The sequence below is a fragment of the Rhagoletis pomonella genome, unplaced genomic scaffold, assembly GCF_013731165.1.
Source record: "Rhagoletis pomonella isolate Grant_MI unplaced genomic scaffold, Rhpom_1.0 Rhpom_scaffold_00008, whole genome shotgun sequence".
In the NCBI taxonomy this organism is placed as follows: Eukaryota; Metazoa; Arthropoda; class Insecta; order Diptera; family Tephritidae; genus Rhagoletis; species Rhagoletis pomonella.
In genome coordinates this window covers 46,761,030-46,777,789 of record NW_023458562.1, presented here as the reverse complement: position 1 = coordinate 46,777,789, position 16,760 = coordinate 46,761,030, and the positions used below count along the sequence as shown (strand labels likewise).

At 36.6% G+C, this 16,760-nt stretch overlaps 1 protein-coding gene across 3 annotated transcripts; it reads left to right on the top strand.

Annotated features, from left to right (window-relative positions):
- The first annotated feature begins 632 nt into the window (after positions 1 to 632).
- Positions 633 to 13,899, top strand: LOC118745000 (hyaluronan mediated motility receptor). Of its 3 annotated transcripts, XM_036478493.1 has the most exons (14): positions 633 to 910; positions 992 to 1,233; positions 1,373 to 1,423; positions 1,499 to 2,162; positions 2,221 to 2,384; positions 2,475 to 2,576; positions 2,649 to 2,792; positions 2,860 to 2,996; positions 5,808 to 6,084; positions 6,146 to 6,204; positions 6,391 to 6,457; positions 6,518 to 6,763; positions 6,837 to 7,039; positions 13,454 to 13,899. In XM_036478493.1, exons 1-14 carry the CDS (start codon positions 862 to 864, stop codon positions 13,614 to 13,616), a joined length of 2,568 nt encoding a protein of 855 aa, XP_036334386.1. In that variant the 5' UTR covers positions 633 to 861; the 3' UTR covers positions 13,617 to 13,899. The 3 variants fall into 3 exon arrangements, with proteins under 3 accessions (XP_036334386.1, XP_036334385.1, XP_036334387.1); XM_036478492.1 differs by having other exon boundaries at positions 6,391 to 6,757; XM_036478494.1 differs by having other exon boundaries at positions 6,391 to 6,763.
- Positions 13,900 to 16,760: the final 2,861 nt, after the last annotated feature.

Here is a 16,760-nt window from a genome sequence, read left to right as displayed (position 1 = left end):
TAGTAAGGAAGGAACATACTATATTGCAGTACTGTCAATTTTAAAAGCGCTTTGCACATTTAAAAAAAAAAAAGTGATTTTGTAAATTAAACTTGCAAAAAACAGAGGTTAGTTTAGTGTTCTTTTAATCATAATTTTTTTTAAACATATAATTTCAAATAAAATACACGAAAAGAATAAATAAGCTTCATTTTAAGTAATGGAAAAAACACAATAACGAAATATAATACCGCTTTCTTACAGTAACAATTTAAATTTCACATTTTGATTTCTCAGTTTTGAAAAAAAAAAAGTTTTTTGTTCAAATTCGTAAAGTTTGGACACGCATATCCCCCAGCCGAAAAACTATTAAAAGGTGAAAACCTACCCCCCGATGTAAAATTTAATGGGGAATAAACCTGCGTTTTTATTTTTCAAAAAAAAAAATATTTTTTAAAAATTGAATTTTGAGCAGGCTTAGCCCCAGTATGCGGCAGTCAAGATGGGGCGATTTTCCATTCAGCCGCCGATATGCTCTTTATTTTTTGGGTCTTACGGAAACCATATACTCTTGCAAGATAGTTGTATCTGCCGCATCTTAAATCAGAGATCCCAAATCTTTTTACTTATGACCGCTGCAAACACTTGGAAACGAATTAAGGAATTTTTTTTTTATATGTTGTTAATTTAAAAGTTAAAGCATTCCTTTGAGTAAAATTCAACTGAATGTCAGTGAAAAATTTTTATTATATTTTTTTACAATACAAAAAATTTTTTCTCGCATAGCGTATATTTTAAATTAATTTCTTCTTAAGGCCAAATTGGAAGCGAAACTTAGTTTAAAACAAAACAAATTTCAATACCAAAAAAAATTTTGCAGAAATGGATGTTTCGCCAAGCAGAAATAGTGCAGGCAGTGACGGCAAACTCGGTAAGTACGCACCAGATGCATAATGTTGCATACTTTTCTGCGTTGCGAAATAACTACACAAATGTATTGCAATTTTCGCAGTATCAAACTCATTACCGCCTGGTCGTAAGGATCTATCCAAATCCATACCTAAATTAACTGGTGAACTAATTTTCAAGCAAAAGAACGAGTCCACGAAACCGCCACCAGCAACGGAGGTTATAGCAGTCGAGGGTTCCGCCAATGTTACCAGCAGCAGCAATACCATAACTCTCGAACCCACACCCGTTCCCACGCTCACCAGCGCTACCGAAAGCAAACCGCACTTAGCTAGATCAAAAACTGTGAGTATAATCGCACTCGAGGGGGAAAATTTCCACGCTAGAATGCTTTTCAATTCAACTCGTTTAGAATTGAATGAAATTTGTATTTTCTTTGTGATATTTTTGTGTATATTTTTATTATTATTGTCGATATATTTAGTTGGCGTCTGCGCAAAATACCGTATACACGAAAATACCCATGAAGCGCGCGGTACGTACACGAAATTTTTAGGGGTAATGCGCAACGTATAGAGTCTCTTATCCGAAATGTTGTTTCTTTCTACAGACCGGTACCAGTGCAACCACAAAGACCGTAATTACGCCCCGATACAATCAACGTCAACAAATGCGTTCTGCCTCTAAGATCAGTTTGACCATCAAAGAGTTGGGTGGCGGTGGCACGAAAGTAGACTCCAATGTTTCCAAATTGAGTTTTAAGGCGAATACCTCAACGAATCTGAAGCCGCCTTCACACTTGAAAGCGCAAACCACGCGCGGCAATGTAGGCGCTAGAATTTCGAAGAGGAGCGGTAGGAGCATGACGCATTCAATACAACCGAAGTACGTTTGTTCACAGTTTCTTCTTTATCCCCCACTCTTAGGCAGCACCATTTCCTGCCACAGTAACAGTGAAATTCGAAAAGGTGACGAACCGCTACAGCAGCTCACCAAAATTAGCTCATCTGCCGGCGATCACGAAAGCAGTGGTAGTGGACAAATACTGAGCGCGCGCGAACGCGTTGCTGAGAATAATAAACTCAAGGTATTCGAGGGCCTACAGCGCAAGTTACAAGACATGCAAACAGATTTTATGCTGAAGTTCGAGACGCTCAAGTTGACATCGCCCGATAAATTGAAGGCAGATTATAAATTCATAACAATGGTTAAGAATGATGAATACAAGTTATTGCTGAAGGAGGATCACATGTTGAAGATGCCAAAGAAGTTGCGTAAGTTTTGATGCGTACCCTCGCGTCTTCGATAATTGCCCCTACTTTGACATTCCAGCGGCGGACTCTGTGAACGATTTCAAAGAAAAAGTACGCGCCGCAGTGAATGGTTGCCTTATGTGCCTGATGGATAACCTAAAGGAGCTGCAATCGGCGAAGGGTGAAGGGGCAGAGCGTACGCTGAATTTGGAAGAAACGCATAATAAGTTGGAAAACGATCAGGTAATTTAAGTTGCAGTGAAAGCTATAAAACGAAAAAGTTTTCAATGTGTAAGCTTATTTGCTCAAACTGCAGCGCTCTCCTTTTTGCAGTGTAAAAAATTGCATGATCTTTTTGAGTGCGTGAATTCGTTAGCCAATGCCAGGGATACCGAGATGGATGCGCAGATTGTTAGAATGCAGAAGGAAATACAGGTGAAAGCTTGCAACATTGCATATGTATTTAACTTTAAGCACCTTTAGATTTGGTCTCTCACAAACAACTAGGAGGGCAGAAAAGCTCTACAACTGTCCGAGAAGCGTTTAGCCGAAATAAAAGCTGTACACACGGAGGAATTAGAAGCTTTGCAGAAAGAGTTAAAGGAAAAGACTGATGCCGATGTAGCGAAGCGGGAAACGCAAATTGCTGAGGTTTGTTTGGAGTATCTTCACTTTTTTTCCTTTTAATTCATAATTTTTTTTTTCACCCCCCAATCAGTTGAATCGAAAGCTGCGCAGTTTAGAGAAACAACATGACAAATTGAAAACCACATTACAACAGAATACTGAAGAGTGTACCCACGAACATACCGAGAAGGCGAAACTTTTGGATGAACTTAAAAGCTGTAAGGAAAGGTAAGTGTTCATTTCAGTCTAGGGCGGAGTGACTTCAAAAACTTACTAGCATGAACACTATTGAGGTTACATAATCTTCTTACCAGCTCAATCGAGTCCAAAATAGACTACCAGAAAGTGGACGCTTCTAAGTCGTGTGTAAGAAAGTAATGTACCTGATGAGGGTACAAAAACTTAAATGTGTGTCAAATGTCCCAAATGCGCTGAGCGGTTCAAAATAAGGTAGTTTTCGAGTAGCCGGGCATCAGACAAAAAATGGGAACCAAATTTCGAAAAATATGATTATTCAAGATTTTTGTACGTGCTATCCGATGGTGTTATGCGTTTTCGCAAATTTTCCCAATTTTCATGGTGAAAATTTGAAACGAAAATTTATTTGCCATTCTTCTCAATTATGGTCAATTTTAATTTTGTTTTTAATCATCTCAATCGAAAGATCAGATCTTCTTATGTAAAAATCATTAATAAAAAGGGGTCGCGTTACGTCGGCACCGTTCGCTTGGACGAATTAGAATATCATACTGTGACAGCAGATTTTTACAGAATTTTCATTTAAACTCGCTATTTCTCAGACGTGTCGGCCACTATGGTGTATTGGTAAGCAGTGCGCGCTTCCACTCCGCAGCACCAGGGTTCAAACCCTGGTCAAAGCAACATCGCAAAAATATAGAAAAAAAAAGTTGTTTCTTAACAGCGGTCGTCTCTCGGCAGGCAATGGCAAACCTCCGACTGTATTTCTGCCATGCTGTGATCACAAGGTTTTCAAACTTTTTTATTAGAATTGAGAGGGTGTTTTTTTAATGCAAAAGTTATGTTATAAATTTCATTTTTTTTATACAATGTGGTAGATGAATATTTAAGGAAGTATTTGTGAAATTTTCAGATTCAAAGATCAAGTAGCTCCAAAGCTATAACACTTTTCATTATTAAAATCTAGAGATATCTAACTTTTTCGAATTTTTATTCCCGTTTTTTGTCTGATTCCCATGTAGTCGAAAAGTAGCTTGCTTTGCACCGCTCAGCGCGATTGGGCCAGTTGACGTGAATTGACCCATATGCTAAGGAAATACTTAAGCTTTTCAACTACAATCAGTGGTTTGGTGTTGTCTGTAACATTTTCTAGCATTCAGCAAACGCTGGACTGTAGTGTATCTGGAAGCAGAGTATATGTAAGTAGTTTGATAAAACCAGCGAATTTTGAGTTTTGTTTAGGATCTGAAGACTGCATAATTTCTATAGAATCTTTTCCGCAATGACGGCGAACCATTGCCGTATATCGATTAAGGTCACCCGTTCTCTGCTTATCGAATTGAGGGTTAATTTCAGCGAGGACCTTCACGTAAGAAGTCGCTTGCAGAAAACGATCTAAAATTTCTTTCTGATAGACAGCTATCGACTCGATTCAAACATTAATTTTCTGAAGTAATGCCTATATGAGGTAGCATCCCAAGTAGTAATCGCATCGTCTGATGCGTTTTATGAGGGTACCTGCCGACGACGGCTTAACCAAACGGTGCTCAGCTCACGGTGGCATAAGCTGAGGAGGAAAACAAGTTACCAGTTGCTACTACCAGTCTAATGGGATTGTTGATTGTCGGAATTACAGGGCCATCGAGGAGGCCTGGTCACAAGTATTGAATAGTGTGGAAAAGTATTTGATGGCGGGAACTATTACATATCATCGGCTGAGTGGAAGATCGCTCCTGGTTCGAAAATACCTATTTCAGCAAATGGTCGAAAACGCCCAATTTGAGAATTTGGTTGAAGAACGCCCTATCTCAAAATTTGGTTCAAAACTGCTCTATCTCAGCTGCCACTTCGAAAACCACCTAACCCAATATAAATACAATACATCTGCAGCTGAGATAGCGTGTTTCTGAACCATTCGCGGAGATCGAGCGTTCTTCAACCAAATTGTGAGATAAGAAATTCTAAAATAAGCCTTTTTACAACCGTTTGCTGAGATAGGGCGGTCTTTCACTCAGCCGCCGATATGTAAATAATCACTTAACAACTCGAGAAGGCTGTTGATGCCTGGCACGTGGCCATCATGCCCAAAATCAACAACATTGGCGGGTTCTATGATTAACTCGGCATAGCAGCTTCGTCCAAAAACGATCATCCAGCAGAAATCCCCTCAATTATGTTAAGAGTCTAATTTTTAAATCTTCCTCCACCCTCAAAGCCGTAGCCCTACATCTATTAGTTGTCAATTGATAATCAAAAACTCAATTTCGCAGATTTCAATACATTTTCTCGGTCTACCAAGTTGGACTTCCTAAGGAGTTTGACTTATGCAGTGTGCGGCTCAATAAGTGAGCGACATTCTCTAGGTGAGTTGTAATCTCAGCGTCAGATATGGATATCGTTATTTTAATATAGAAAGGCAATATCTAGCATTTTGGTTTCTTTACAAAAACGAAAGTTCCAAATATCTTTAAATCACTGGGGAAACATTTTTTTTTATGTAACACAAGTTGTTTTTCAATTCTATCAGAAGAGCTTTAGTTGCTGAACATTTTGAACAGTATTCGTGATCTAACCCACAGCCTGTCCTATTCTTATTTGGTAGTTATACTTTGAGTGGAGATTGATTGAGAGAGTTTCTTTTTGTGTGGTCAGATCATAATCTGGCCCCGACGTACTTATGTTTTAACCTTTCCTGTGAGTAAAATTCTTTACGGAGGTTAATTGGATACATTAGGAAAAAATGAGTTCAAAATTCATTAATGGTTTTCGGTGTATTAATAAATTTGCTTTATTTGTTGCTATTTAGTTCATGAAATTAAATATTTCGCCTCTCCCCCACAGTATTCAGGCTCTCAATAAGAAATTAACACACGCTGAAAGCCAATTGAATCACGAAAAGAAAGATAAGCACGATAAAAACGAAATCATACAAAAACTGGAAGTCGACCTTGATAAGGCCAAGAGGGAAATAGAAGAAGCACTGCAAGCGAAACCACAACCTGAGCAACCGCATCATGAAAAGGAACTCAAAAAGGAGATACATAAATTAAAAGGAAAAATAGAGACATTGGAAAAAGAGAAGCAAGAATTTGTAGAACAGGAGTTGATGCTGCAGGAGGTAAGAAAGTGAAAGAAAACGATGTTTGTTCCAACGCTAAACAAGTGTATGAACTCCACAGAAAGTTACTGCTATGGATAAGTTACGGAATAAGATCGCTGAACTGGAGGAACGTAATCGGTAAGTAGAGCGGGAGATAAAAAAAAATGAGCATAAAGAATGCACGTGTAAAAAAAATATGAGTAGGTAGCTTTGTTTTACTTCACGTGGATGGGTTTTCAAGTTGCTGGGACAACTTTTTTTCCACTTAATGTACTTGAGCCTAAATATGCGTTTTCTGTTCTGGTATATATTTGCTTTTCTTAGAGAATTATTGGAACGCGAAAAAATCGCAGAAGAAAATACAGAGCTGCCCAAGGAAAACAAGGCAGAGGTAAGCTCAACGCATATTCCAACGAAGTTTGACATCAATTGTGTGCTACTTAATATACAGCTCCAACGACTGTTGCAATCTGAGGCCGAAAAGCATCGAGAAATCGATAAGCTCAAAACGGAACTAACCAAGGCGCTCTTCAATATGGAACAGCTGGAGGAACAGATCCGTCGCGATCAACAGCTACTCGAAGTGCGTAGCGAATTGATTAATTCGCTGCAAACGAACGACAATAGTCAACGCATTCATTTGGAACAAATGTTCGTAGAGGTTGGCGAAAAGAATAGTACCATCAATGAGGTATGGGTGAGTCTATCGTTGGTAGAAAAATGACAGCTTCTGCATTAAATGTTCTCTCCCCACCCCTCTTTTAATGCAGTTGAACAATGAGTTGCGTACAAAATCTGAGGAATTTCACAATCTCTTCAGCACCTTAAGTAACAAGCAAATGGAGCTGTCGCGTCAGGAGCATATGATTAAGTTGTTGGAGGAGAGTAATGAGCGTAGTCAGATGTTGCGGGTGAAGCAGGAGGAGAAAATTGGGCGTATGGAAGAGGAGATTGCGCATTTGAAGCAAACAATGTAAGTGTTTTTTAGCTGACCATATACAATATTTTTGAATTGAGTCGTTAAACTAGATTTGTATATCGTGATGGGAGATCAGCCAGAGTAGGCAAAATTGTTGGTTGATTTTCGCAGCCCATATTTGATCTGTTGGTATAGAGCAGAGATTCCCAAACTTTTTTTCTCGTAGACCGCTTCCAGAATTTTATTGGTTCCGGCGGACCGCCCGCTGTTACATTTCTATTATATTTGCAACATTCGTAAAAAATTTGAAGATTCGATCTAACGATGGAAATCTGCGCTGCACCTGAGATCCAACCCTAAACTCGAAGTGGTACAAATAAAAATACATAAGTTAATAGTAAAAAGAAAAAATATTTTTGGTGTGGTTATTTCTGTAACTAATATACATACGTTCTTAATATGAACCAAATCGGACTATAAATACGGAGTTTCCAAATATCTCGATTCATAAAACCTCAGAGCGCTAGAGTTATTTACATTTTCTTCACTATAAACTAATCCCATGTTTGGCTCACTCATGAATTTGCATAAGGAGTATATCGAGGGCTTATATTCAATATGACCTATCTGTAGTTTTTACAAAAATAAGATTCCTATAAAAATCGATCTTAGACTCAACTGTCATCAATGATGTTAATGCTGACCTTGTATATTACTTGTCAGAAGAATTAACTATTGAATTTCAAAACTAAAATTGCAACCGGTGATGACAGTTAAGTCTCAGATGTGATCTAGCATCAGAAAGTAGTTTTTGTATAAACTGTAGATAGGGCGTATTGAATATAATCCCTCGATACGAAAAAAATTGTGTTTTGATCAGGGTTGCCGTTTTGGGCTTTTCCTACCAAAATTGGTATGGTTTTTTTCTCGATGGTAGGATGGTAGGACGCTTAAAATTTTGGTAGGTTTCTTTGCTCATAACACAGAAAACATCTCTGGCTTGTTGTAATGTGCCACTTTGTCAGCACTGTGAGTAGGCTTGCCAAATTATGACAATATCAATTTTACCCCCATTCATGTAAAAACCTCGTTGCTTGCTGGCATAGACAGAACATAACCAATTATCTTCGGCAATTTTCTGAACTCTATATTTTCGTATAAAAAGTCCTATCCACTGCGTATCTAAATATCAAGTGATGGATAGGCAGGTTTATAAATGAGATATTTTTCTTTAAAATGCAGTTGCGAATCGATAATAGTTTCAACAATGACAAGGTTGCCAAAATATTTTAAATGGCAATAGAAGAGCGATTCAAAAAAGAAAACAACTTTTTGTTAGTCATATTTCCAGTAAATCGGAGAATCTCAAAGTTTTCAATCGCAACTCGAAGAAATTAATACCACACCCGCAGCGCGCAGATTTTGTCCCAAGCCCGAAGGCTCCGGAGAGACGAAAAATTTATGTAGTTTCGCATTATATGAATATGTACATACTTCGTAATATATTTATGTATGCAAATGAGCGATAAAAAAAATCCATGACGGAACTTTATTTTCCGCTACGATTTTTACGTCATTCACTCCGAAGGCTTTATTAAATCTATAAACTGCGAATTTTTCGCAACTTTTTCGGGTTTTCGCAATTTACTCGAAATTTTGAGGGTTTAGAAGTCAAACCGACCTCAGATTCGGATTTAGTGGGTCGAAATACACGTCGGTAGGTGTGTCTGGTTAAAAGCACACACCACTTTTTTGTGTGTGCTATATGTATATAATAGCTATTATTTTGATGTTTTTATTTACTGGATATTTTATTTTAAGTATAAAAACCAGAAAAAAATAAATGTATTTAATGCTGTCAAACGCCTTTTTCTTGATTAAAAGAAATGGGAGGAAAGAAGCCATTTTGGTATGTTTTTGGTCCCGCTCTTGATAGGAAAGAAAGTTTTTCAGTGGCAACCCTGGTATTGATGCGTTTTAACTCAGAAACTGACGTTTAGAGAAAAGAGTAAATAACATTTAGAGCATAAATTAAATGATTTCTTCCTGCTGCTTTAAAGGGTTTATCAACCAGATACATATATTTTGAGCGGTATGGAAGCGAGAGAGAAATATTGAGTCGAAAAAACTAAGTTACATACATATGTATCACGGATGTTGCGAATATTTGCATTCGCATTCGTTATGCGAATGATTCGCATCATTTTAGACATTCGCATTCGTCATTCGCATTCGCATCAAATGATACGAATGTTTTGCGAATGCGAATATTTATATGGGCAGAGTGTCCACTCTAATATTGTTGAAATGGCTCTAAGTCTGTCTAACCAGGGTGCGGAGAATAACCGGCTTTCAGCTTCAGTCGCTAAACGGTTAAGTAGTATATCATGCAACACTGATGGGCCTTTAACAAGTACTGCTAAAAGTCGTATAAGCAACATAGAAATAATTTTAGATACCTCGAGGGAAAGCGAAGGCTCGGATGTAGAATCTGGATACATTAAAATATGTGAAAGTAAAGCTCAATTGGAGGCCTATCTTAAAGAAAGACGAGCTCATCTCGGTGAATATCCTCTCGATTGGCGGAAAACTAAACTAAAATACGACAAATTGACAGATCTGGCCGGCAAATATTTGAGCACTCCACCCGCCAGCGTTCCAAGTGACAATTGTTCAGTGCAGCCGGCCTTATATACAAGTCTCTAAGAAATCGCCTCATGAGAGAAAAGGCGGGAAAATAATTTTTTGTTTTAAATATAATATGCCCCTTTTGAACTTTGACTACTAGATTAAAACACTGTATAGGTTAAGCATTCGTTCAATGTTCTAATAATTTACAAAACTTAAGTAATAAAAACGATTAATTTAGTTTAATATAGCTTTTTTAATGTTATTCCTAACATTCGCATTCGCACTCGCACATTCGAATTCCGAAAATTCGCATTCGTATTCGCGAATGTGAAAAGTATTACATTTGAAACATCCCTAGGTGAAGAGCTCTCTTTCTTTTTAATTGACTTCAAAAAGAAGGTGGTCCCATACCAGTTTGGATAAGATCCGATCATTGGATCATGACAAATTAACGGTACTCTTAAATTTGTATATGAGAACTGAAGTCGGTTTCGTTTTTTGCTTGGAAATTACTTGTTTAAAGGTACTGGCCCAATGCAGGCTTGCTTTGCTTGCTTCGATCCGAGAAGTGTCAAAAATTATTTGGAATATACTAAAATGTATAAAGGCTGGCCAAATGGCAGCTTTTCTTCACTTGGTTTAAGCGCCTCAAAGTTTTAAATAGACAAATGTTTTATCTGAAAGCGTTTTGTAGGCTTTTGACAAAGAGGCATGTTCCTGTTCAAAATACATAAATTCAAACAAAAATTTGCTTACTTAATTTAAAAAAACGCAATTGGAAATGAAATTTAACATATCGTTATATATAGTAAAAAATTGCAAAGCTCACATTTACAAATTTTACACGAGAGGAAAAAACTTCTTCTAGCTCTTTTCTTAAAGTAAATCGCTTTTTTAAGTTATAGCTTTTTTAGTAAATGTAGATATACATATGTATGTATCATTATTACCATTTCTTTTAAATACAAACATTATTTCGCATTAATTAATAAATTAATCTGAAAGTTGTTGATACATCTTCTAGAGTTTTCTAGGAAAATAATAATTAATGTTAAGGGAACAGACACTGACTTTCCAACCAGACAGCTGGTTACTTTGACAGCGTTTCAAGCCGCCATTCGGCCAAACAAGTTTTCAAACTAAAGTCAGCAAGGCACGCAAAGCAAGCCTGTATTAGGCCAGCGCCTTAACTCACAAAAGAGAAAATCAAAATTGAATTTCAAGTCTGTGTACAAAAAAGGGAAACAATTTGATTTTTTTTTTTTTCGCGCTATCTGTTAGGATTGCAAGAGAACCGTAACTCCTAAAAATTTTTAGCCAAGAAATCTGAAAATTAAAATCAAGCTTCAAAATGCCTTTTTTAAAGTCTCAACACGACGCTTTTTCATCGGAATGCAGTATGTCAAAAATCGCAGAACAATTTTTAGAATTTTTTTCTCCTTAAATTTTTTTGAGTATTATATCATCTGCTTACATTGCTAAGTTAAGCCAATCCAACATGTTTATTCTTTAATATCGAAACCAGATAAATTTTCGTAGACCCCCACTTACATCTGTGAATCCCATTTTTACATCACGCCAATGTAGACCCCCGTCGAGTCTCCCGTGAACCTTGAAAGCCTATTTGTTGGCCACTTGGTATCTAATGCATTTTCTTCTGTGATGGTAATCGTTTTTGTAAGTTACCGTTTAGGCTTTTAGTCCACAATGTATGCTGAAAACTCTATTGCAAGTTTTGTATGCTATGAGCTTTCCTGTTTACGATTTTTAACATTGGTCTTCCAGTTAAGTGCGGTGTAATACACGATTCTATTAAGTATCTACTTGTGTGTAGCTGACCAAGAGACTCTGCGACCCCAAAGATGATTTGCATCTCAAACCCATCCTAAGATACCTGCGGCTCTCTTAACGAAACCTAAAATGGCCTTGCTAGACGATTTCTTCATTGAAATGGATTCGACCTTTAAAATGAATGAATATTTAAATATCTGGTCAATGGTATGTTTCATCGCTTTCAAGGCAGAGTCGGCACTCTGGCTCTGTGAATACACCTCTTCTTTGCATATAAAATCGCAGGCGGGCATCTTGCAGAGAATAGCCTGATGCCATTTTTATGTATGAACTTAAGTTTGTATGTGACACAATTCAGCCCGAGTATGTAGGGTGTGGATTATTAAATGAAATGAAATTGATAAATTATTATTGAATAAAAGAAAGTCGTATGGAAAACAGCTGAGACCACAAAATGGTTCTGGTCCTACAAGGACTTTAAAAAAGCTTGAATTTTATCCTTCTGTTAGAGAGGGAGATGGCTGCTTGGTTATCTGAAAAGTTACCTTTTTAACCGATTTCAAAGTATAACTTGTTACAGGTTAAGATTGTTAACACCTCTAGCCTGGAACAGCTTGGGCCTTCAGGCAATGAGAATAGCAAGTTTGGCACCAGGTCCATAAATGGCTGCATATGCTCTGTCTTTCATCATTGTACTGTCTGTGCGATAAAACCTTTCTATCAGCCCATGCTTCTCCAAAAGGTCTGTCGCTGTTACCGGTCTGTTGAAGGAACCGTTGTTCATCAGGCGCGCCCCTCGATGGTTAGATCGCTTAATCAACATTTTTTCAGTATTTGGCCGCAGTATTCATGCACTGTCTATGCAAGACTAGCTGAAACAGGGTAAAAGAGCAGCTCTTTTTATTTATCCTGAGGATCACATTGTCACACCGGGTTAAAAATACACGAAGAGGTACTGCCCTATTTTCGTATAAATATAATACATATGTAAGTCACATGCGTACCTTCCTGTAGGCAGCCAATCATGGCTCTAATCTTCACTTGAGTATTGCCAAAGCACGATGTGATTTCGCGCTTATTTAACTTGTTAATTAAATTGATTTAAAATTTTTTTAACAGGCGACAAGCCTCTTCAAAAGTATTCTCGAAATAAATAACCCTCGCTCATTTGACGCCGATGTCAAAATATTTTATTTAACTTGTTAACTAAATCGATTTTGAATTTCTAAGCAGTTGGCAACCTTCGACAAAAATATTTACGAAACAAAGATTTTTTAAACCCCTCTCGTTTGACGCTAGTATAATATATTTCATTTAATTTGTTAACTAAATCGATTTATGATTTCTGAACAGTTGGCAACCCGCTACAAATATATTTTCGAAATAAAACTTTCTCGAACCTAACTCGTTTGATACCCATTGGAGAATATTTAATTAACATGTTAATTACCTTGATTTTAAATCTCTAAACAGGCGGCAACCCTCTTCAAAAGTGTTTTCGAATTAAAGCTTTCTGACAATTAAAATTTATGATGATGATCTAAAGTTAAACATTTTATTATCGGTTTTAAATTGGTTTACAAACAAGAAACATACATACGTCAAAAACCGGTAATAGAAAGGCTTAACTTTAGACATAGCATTACTTTTAATCCAACCTTTAAATACAAAATGAGCTTCAATGTTAAAGGTTACTTCAGAAAGTGGCCCTTAATCCTCTCCCGTTTGACACCCATATCAAATAAATATTTAATTACCTACAAAAATTTCTTCGAAATAAAGCTTTCTTAAATCTTTCTCGTTTGATACCAATATTTTAATATTTTATATAATTTGCAAATTAAATTGATTATAACTTTTTGAACGGGTGGCAACTCTCCTCAAAATCAATCGTTATCCGTTATCACCTACATTGTCGTTGGAAAAAGGTGGCAGTTTTAGCGTGAAAGAGCAACAAACATACTCATTCACTCACAAACTTTAACCTTTGGAATATTACCAGGATTACTACTTCCATTGTTTTAACTTTTTTTCTTCCCCGTCCAGCGCCATCTACCAACACAACGTCCTTGGCAATGCCGGCTGCAAGAATCTCATCTATCAACCTATCGCCGGATCGGATGATTACAATGAGAACCTCTACTATTACACCAGTGAACGGCGACGAAAACGACAGGTCGACATCAATGTGAAGAAATATGAAACCTAGAAGGGAAAAGTTTAACAACAAAAAAATGCATAATTATAAATTAACGAACAGCAATCGATGTGCTCTGTCCTTTGCAGAAAGGATATTGTTAGAAGGAATGTTATTGTTGAGGGACTGTGTCAGTATGTACTATTTTTTGCTTTTGAGTTTTGATAGGTGTGTAACTGTATAACATACATATATATTACATTTGTGTGTAACTGTAAATTTATATACTAAATACGAGGCACTAGGAAGCCGGGCCTACTTTTGGCTCTTAAAAATTATTGAATGCATACTACAAATGCAGAGCCGGAAGTTAACTTGTAAATCAAAATTAATTTAATAAACGAATATAGAACTGTAAATTATAGCTATTTTTATTGGATAGGAAAGACGTTCGAAATTTTACATAAAAAACAAACTAGCAACAACTGGTATTGACCGCCACCGCTTTGTAATAATCATGAATAGAATTTCATAAATGCTTTGATTGATTGGCGATCGTTGTGAAATTGGGCGCAATCAATTGATATCATTGATTAACATGAATACATAGATCAAACAAATGATAATTATGATGTGCAAAAGCGAATGCCGCATGGATTATGTTGCTTTGATGATATTGTGGGTGCGTCAAGTTTTCAGTATGTTATGAGTGCTACAGTGGAACGCTTACCTAGGATGAATGAGTAAAACTTAATATGCAGTGGGCTTTATTGTGCACAGGAATATATTGTATAGATATTTATGGCCAAAAATTCGCCAACAAGTAATTTATTCTTACTATAAATTTTAATTAATTTTTACTGTAATTTCTTTTGCTAAATAGTTTTTGATCAAAAGATATTAAGATTTGAATCGTTTTGTCTCACTGTGCGTTATGATTTGATACTTTTGATGTTAAGCTGCAATCAGCAGTTCATACAGGTTCGATAACGGGACTGAAGTGAAAAACAGTAATGCTGCACAAAAAATAATAATAATTGTGATTTGAACTTTTAAGTGACTTTTCATTAAAATAAGTCCTCCAAGGCTTGATTTGCTCACCTTGTCGAATAAGGCTAGAGCACCGTTGCTCCGCAATCAAAGGCACTTTGTATTTCCGTAGTCAGGGCACATATCGCGATATCTGTAGATCTTCCCACTAACTGCGCGTGCTAATCGGGATGCAAAGATGCCTGTCTGAAAGTGTTAGATCTGATTTTATGGTAACGCACAGCTGACAGAATGAAGGAAGTGAGATTTATCGGCCTGTCGGATTTAGCGAGAGAGTAATATGTCTTAACTACTTTCGGGATGAAGATAACCCGAGCCCTTTGCCACATCTCAGAAATGTGGGCCAGTGCTAGACCATGCCTCATAATGTTGACAAGTTGTGGAAGCAGGAGCTCTTCGCCCTGTTTCAGCAGCACTCGCCTGATGCCATCAACTTCGGGGGCCTTGTGATTACAGAGTCGGTATGCCGGCTCTGCCTTGAAGAAGATGCAGCTTCAGAACATAATCCAGACAAATATTAATACTTTTTAAAGTTCCACTGTTGAACCCTTTGTTATAAAGAATTCACCTACCAATGTCCTTTAAGGTTTAATTAGCAAGCCGAAAGTACCTTGGGCACACTGGGTTAGGGACTCTTTCATTAAGAGATACAAAATATCGGTGTCTTTTGCTCAGTTATACCCTAGCAGTAACTAACTTACTTTCCAAACTAGAAATAAAGAATATTTGTCGTTTTTTGTCTATGGGGAGTTGATAAGCAGGCTTACACTCTAAGGGTACGTTCACACAGAAATCGGTGCCGAGCCGAGCAAGGCCGTTCCGACCTGATTGATGCTTTCAAATTACTGTAGCTATATGAAAGTGTTCAAACAGCAAGCTTTTTCGTAGGCGTTTTGGAGCTAAAAGCAAGCAGTTTTCATTTTGAATTTTCTATTTAATTTTTATGTTTGATAACGCTGCTGCAAACAAGATATCAAAATATTCAAATCACAACGAATCTTTTGAATAAAATTGCGCAAAAATTTTTTGTCGCTTTTCATTGGCGGTAAGTTTTTTGGTATCTTTGCAGCAGTGTTTGTGACAAAAGCTGCACTTCGGTTCGTTCAGTGTGAACAGCAGCAGCTTCGTGCTTAGTTAATGATAAATTTAAGTATGACCCCAGTTGTGTGGCATCACTATTTTTTCCGTTCAGTTTGAAATTAAATAAAAAAATAAGTGTGTATTTTTATCATTTTCCGCGCTCTGCCTTTTCCTTTTTCCTTTTTTGATATATTATATTATTCTTGTTTAATTTTTAGAAAGTTATTGAATTTATTTTTTTGCGTTTTTAATTTAATTTTTATATTTTATTGTTTTAAAAAGGAAACTATTTTTTACGGCAAGACAAACAATACCGCTAACAGGCCAATTCTGGCATCTGTCTTCCAACTTACCACAGTCTTTTGAAAGACAAAAGTCTTTCGTATGAAAATTGTCTATTCCGGCAACTATCTTGAAAGTTCTTTTCTGTATTTCGAAAGATTAATTGAAAGATCTGCCAACGAGGAGGTCTTGGCGTTATTCTATTTATCTTTTAGCAATAAGTTTTCTATAAACTAAACGAAATCAAAAAAAAAATATTTTTTAAAACAACAAAAACTAAAAATTTTAGAAGATAAAAAAAAAATAAAAATTATTAACAACTCAAAAATTAAAAGAAAAAATTTATTAAAAATGAGAAAAAAAATTCCATTGGCGTGGATTGAACTCGGATCTCTCGAATGGTTCGGCTGTGCTCTGCTCACTGGATCATTGCGACTGTTACAGAAACGTTAGCGAAATTGAAATTTATTAAAAACAAACAAAAAAATTCATAATCATTCGTCAAAAACTTAAGTAAAGGTTTCTGACTCTGAGATAGTCTTTTTGAAATCGTTACTGAGGAACACCTTAAGTAATCATTAAAAAACGACTCCGAGTGCGTCTGCTAGGAACGTTAGTAATGGTAACAACGATATACAATGTCTGGTTTTTGATGTGGTAACAATTTGGAAAACAAGCCGTATTTTACTTTTTTGAAAAGCATAAATAAAGACCTACATATGTATAAATCATTCAGGAACTTAATTATTCCATTTCTCAAGCAAGAAAAAATTTACAGTAGGTACATACATACGTGTGCATGTG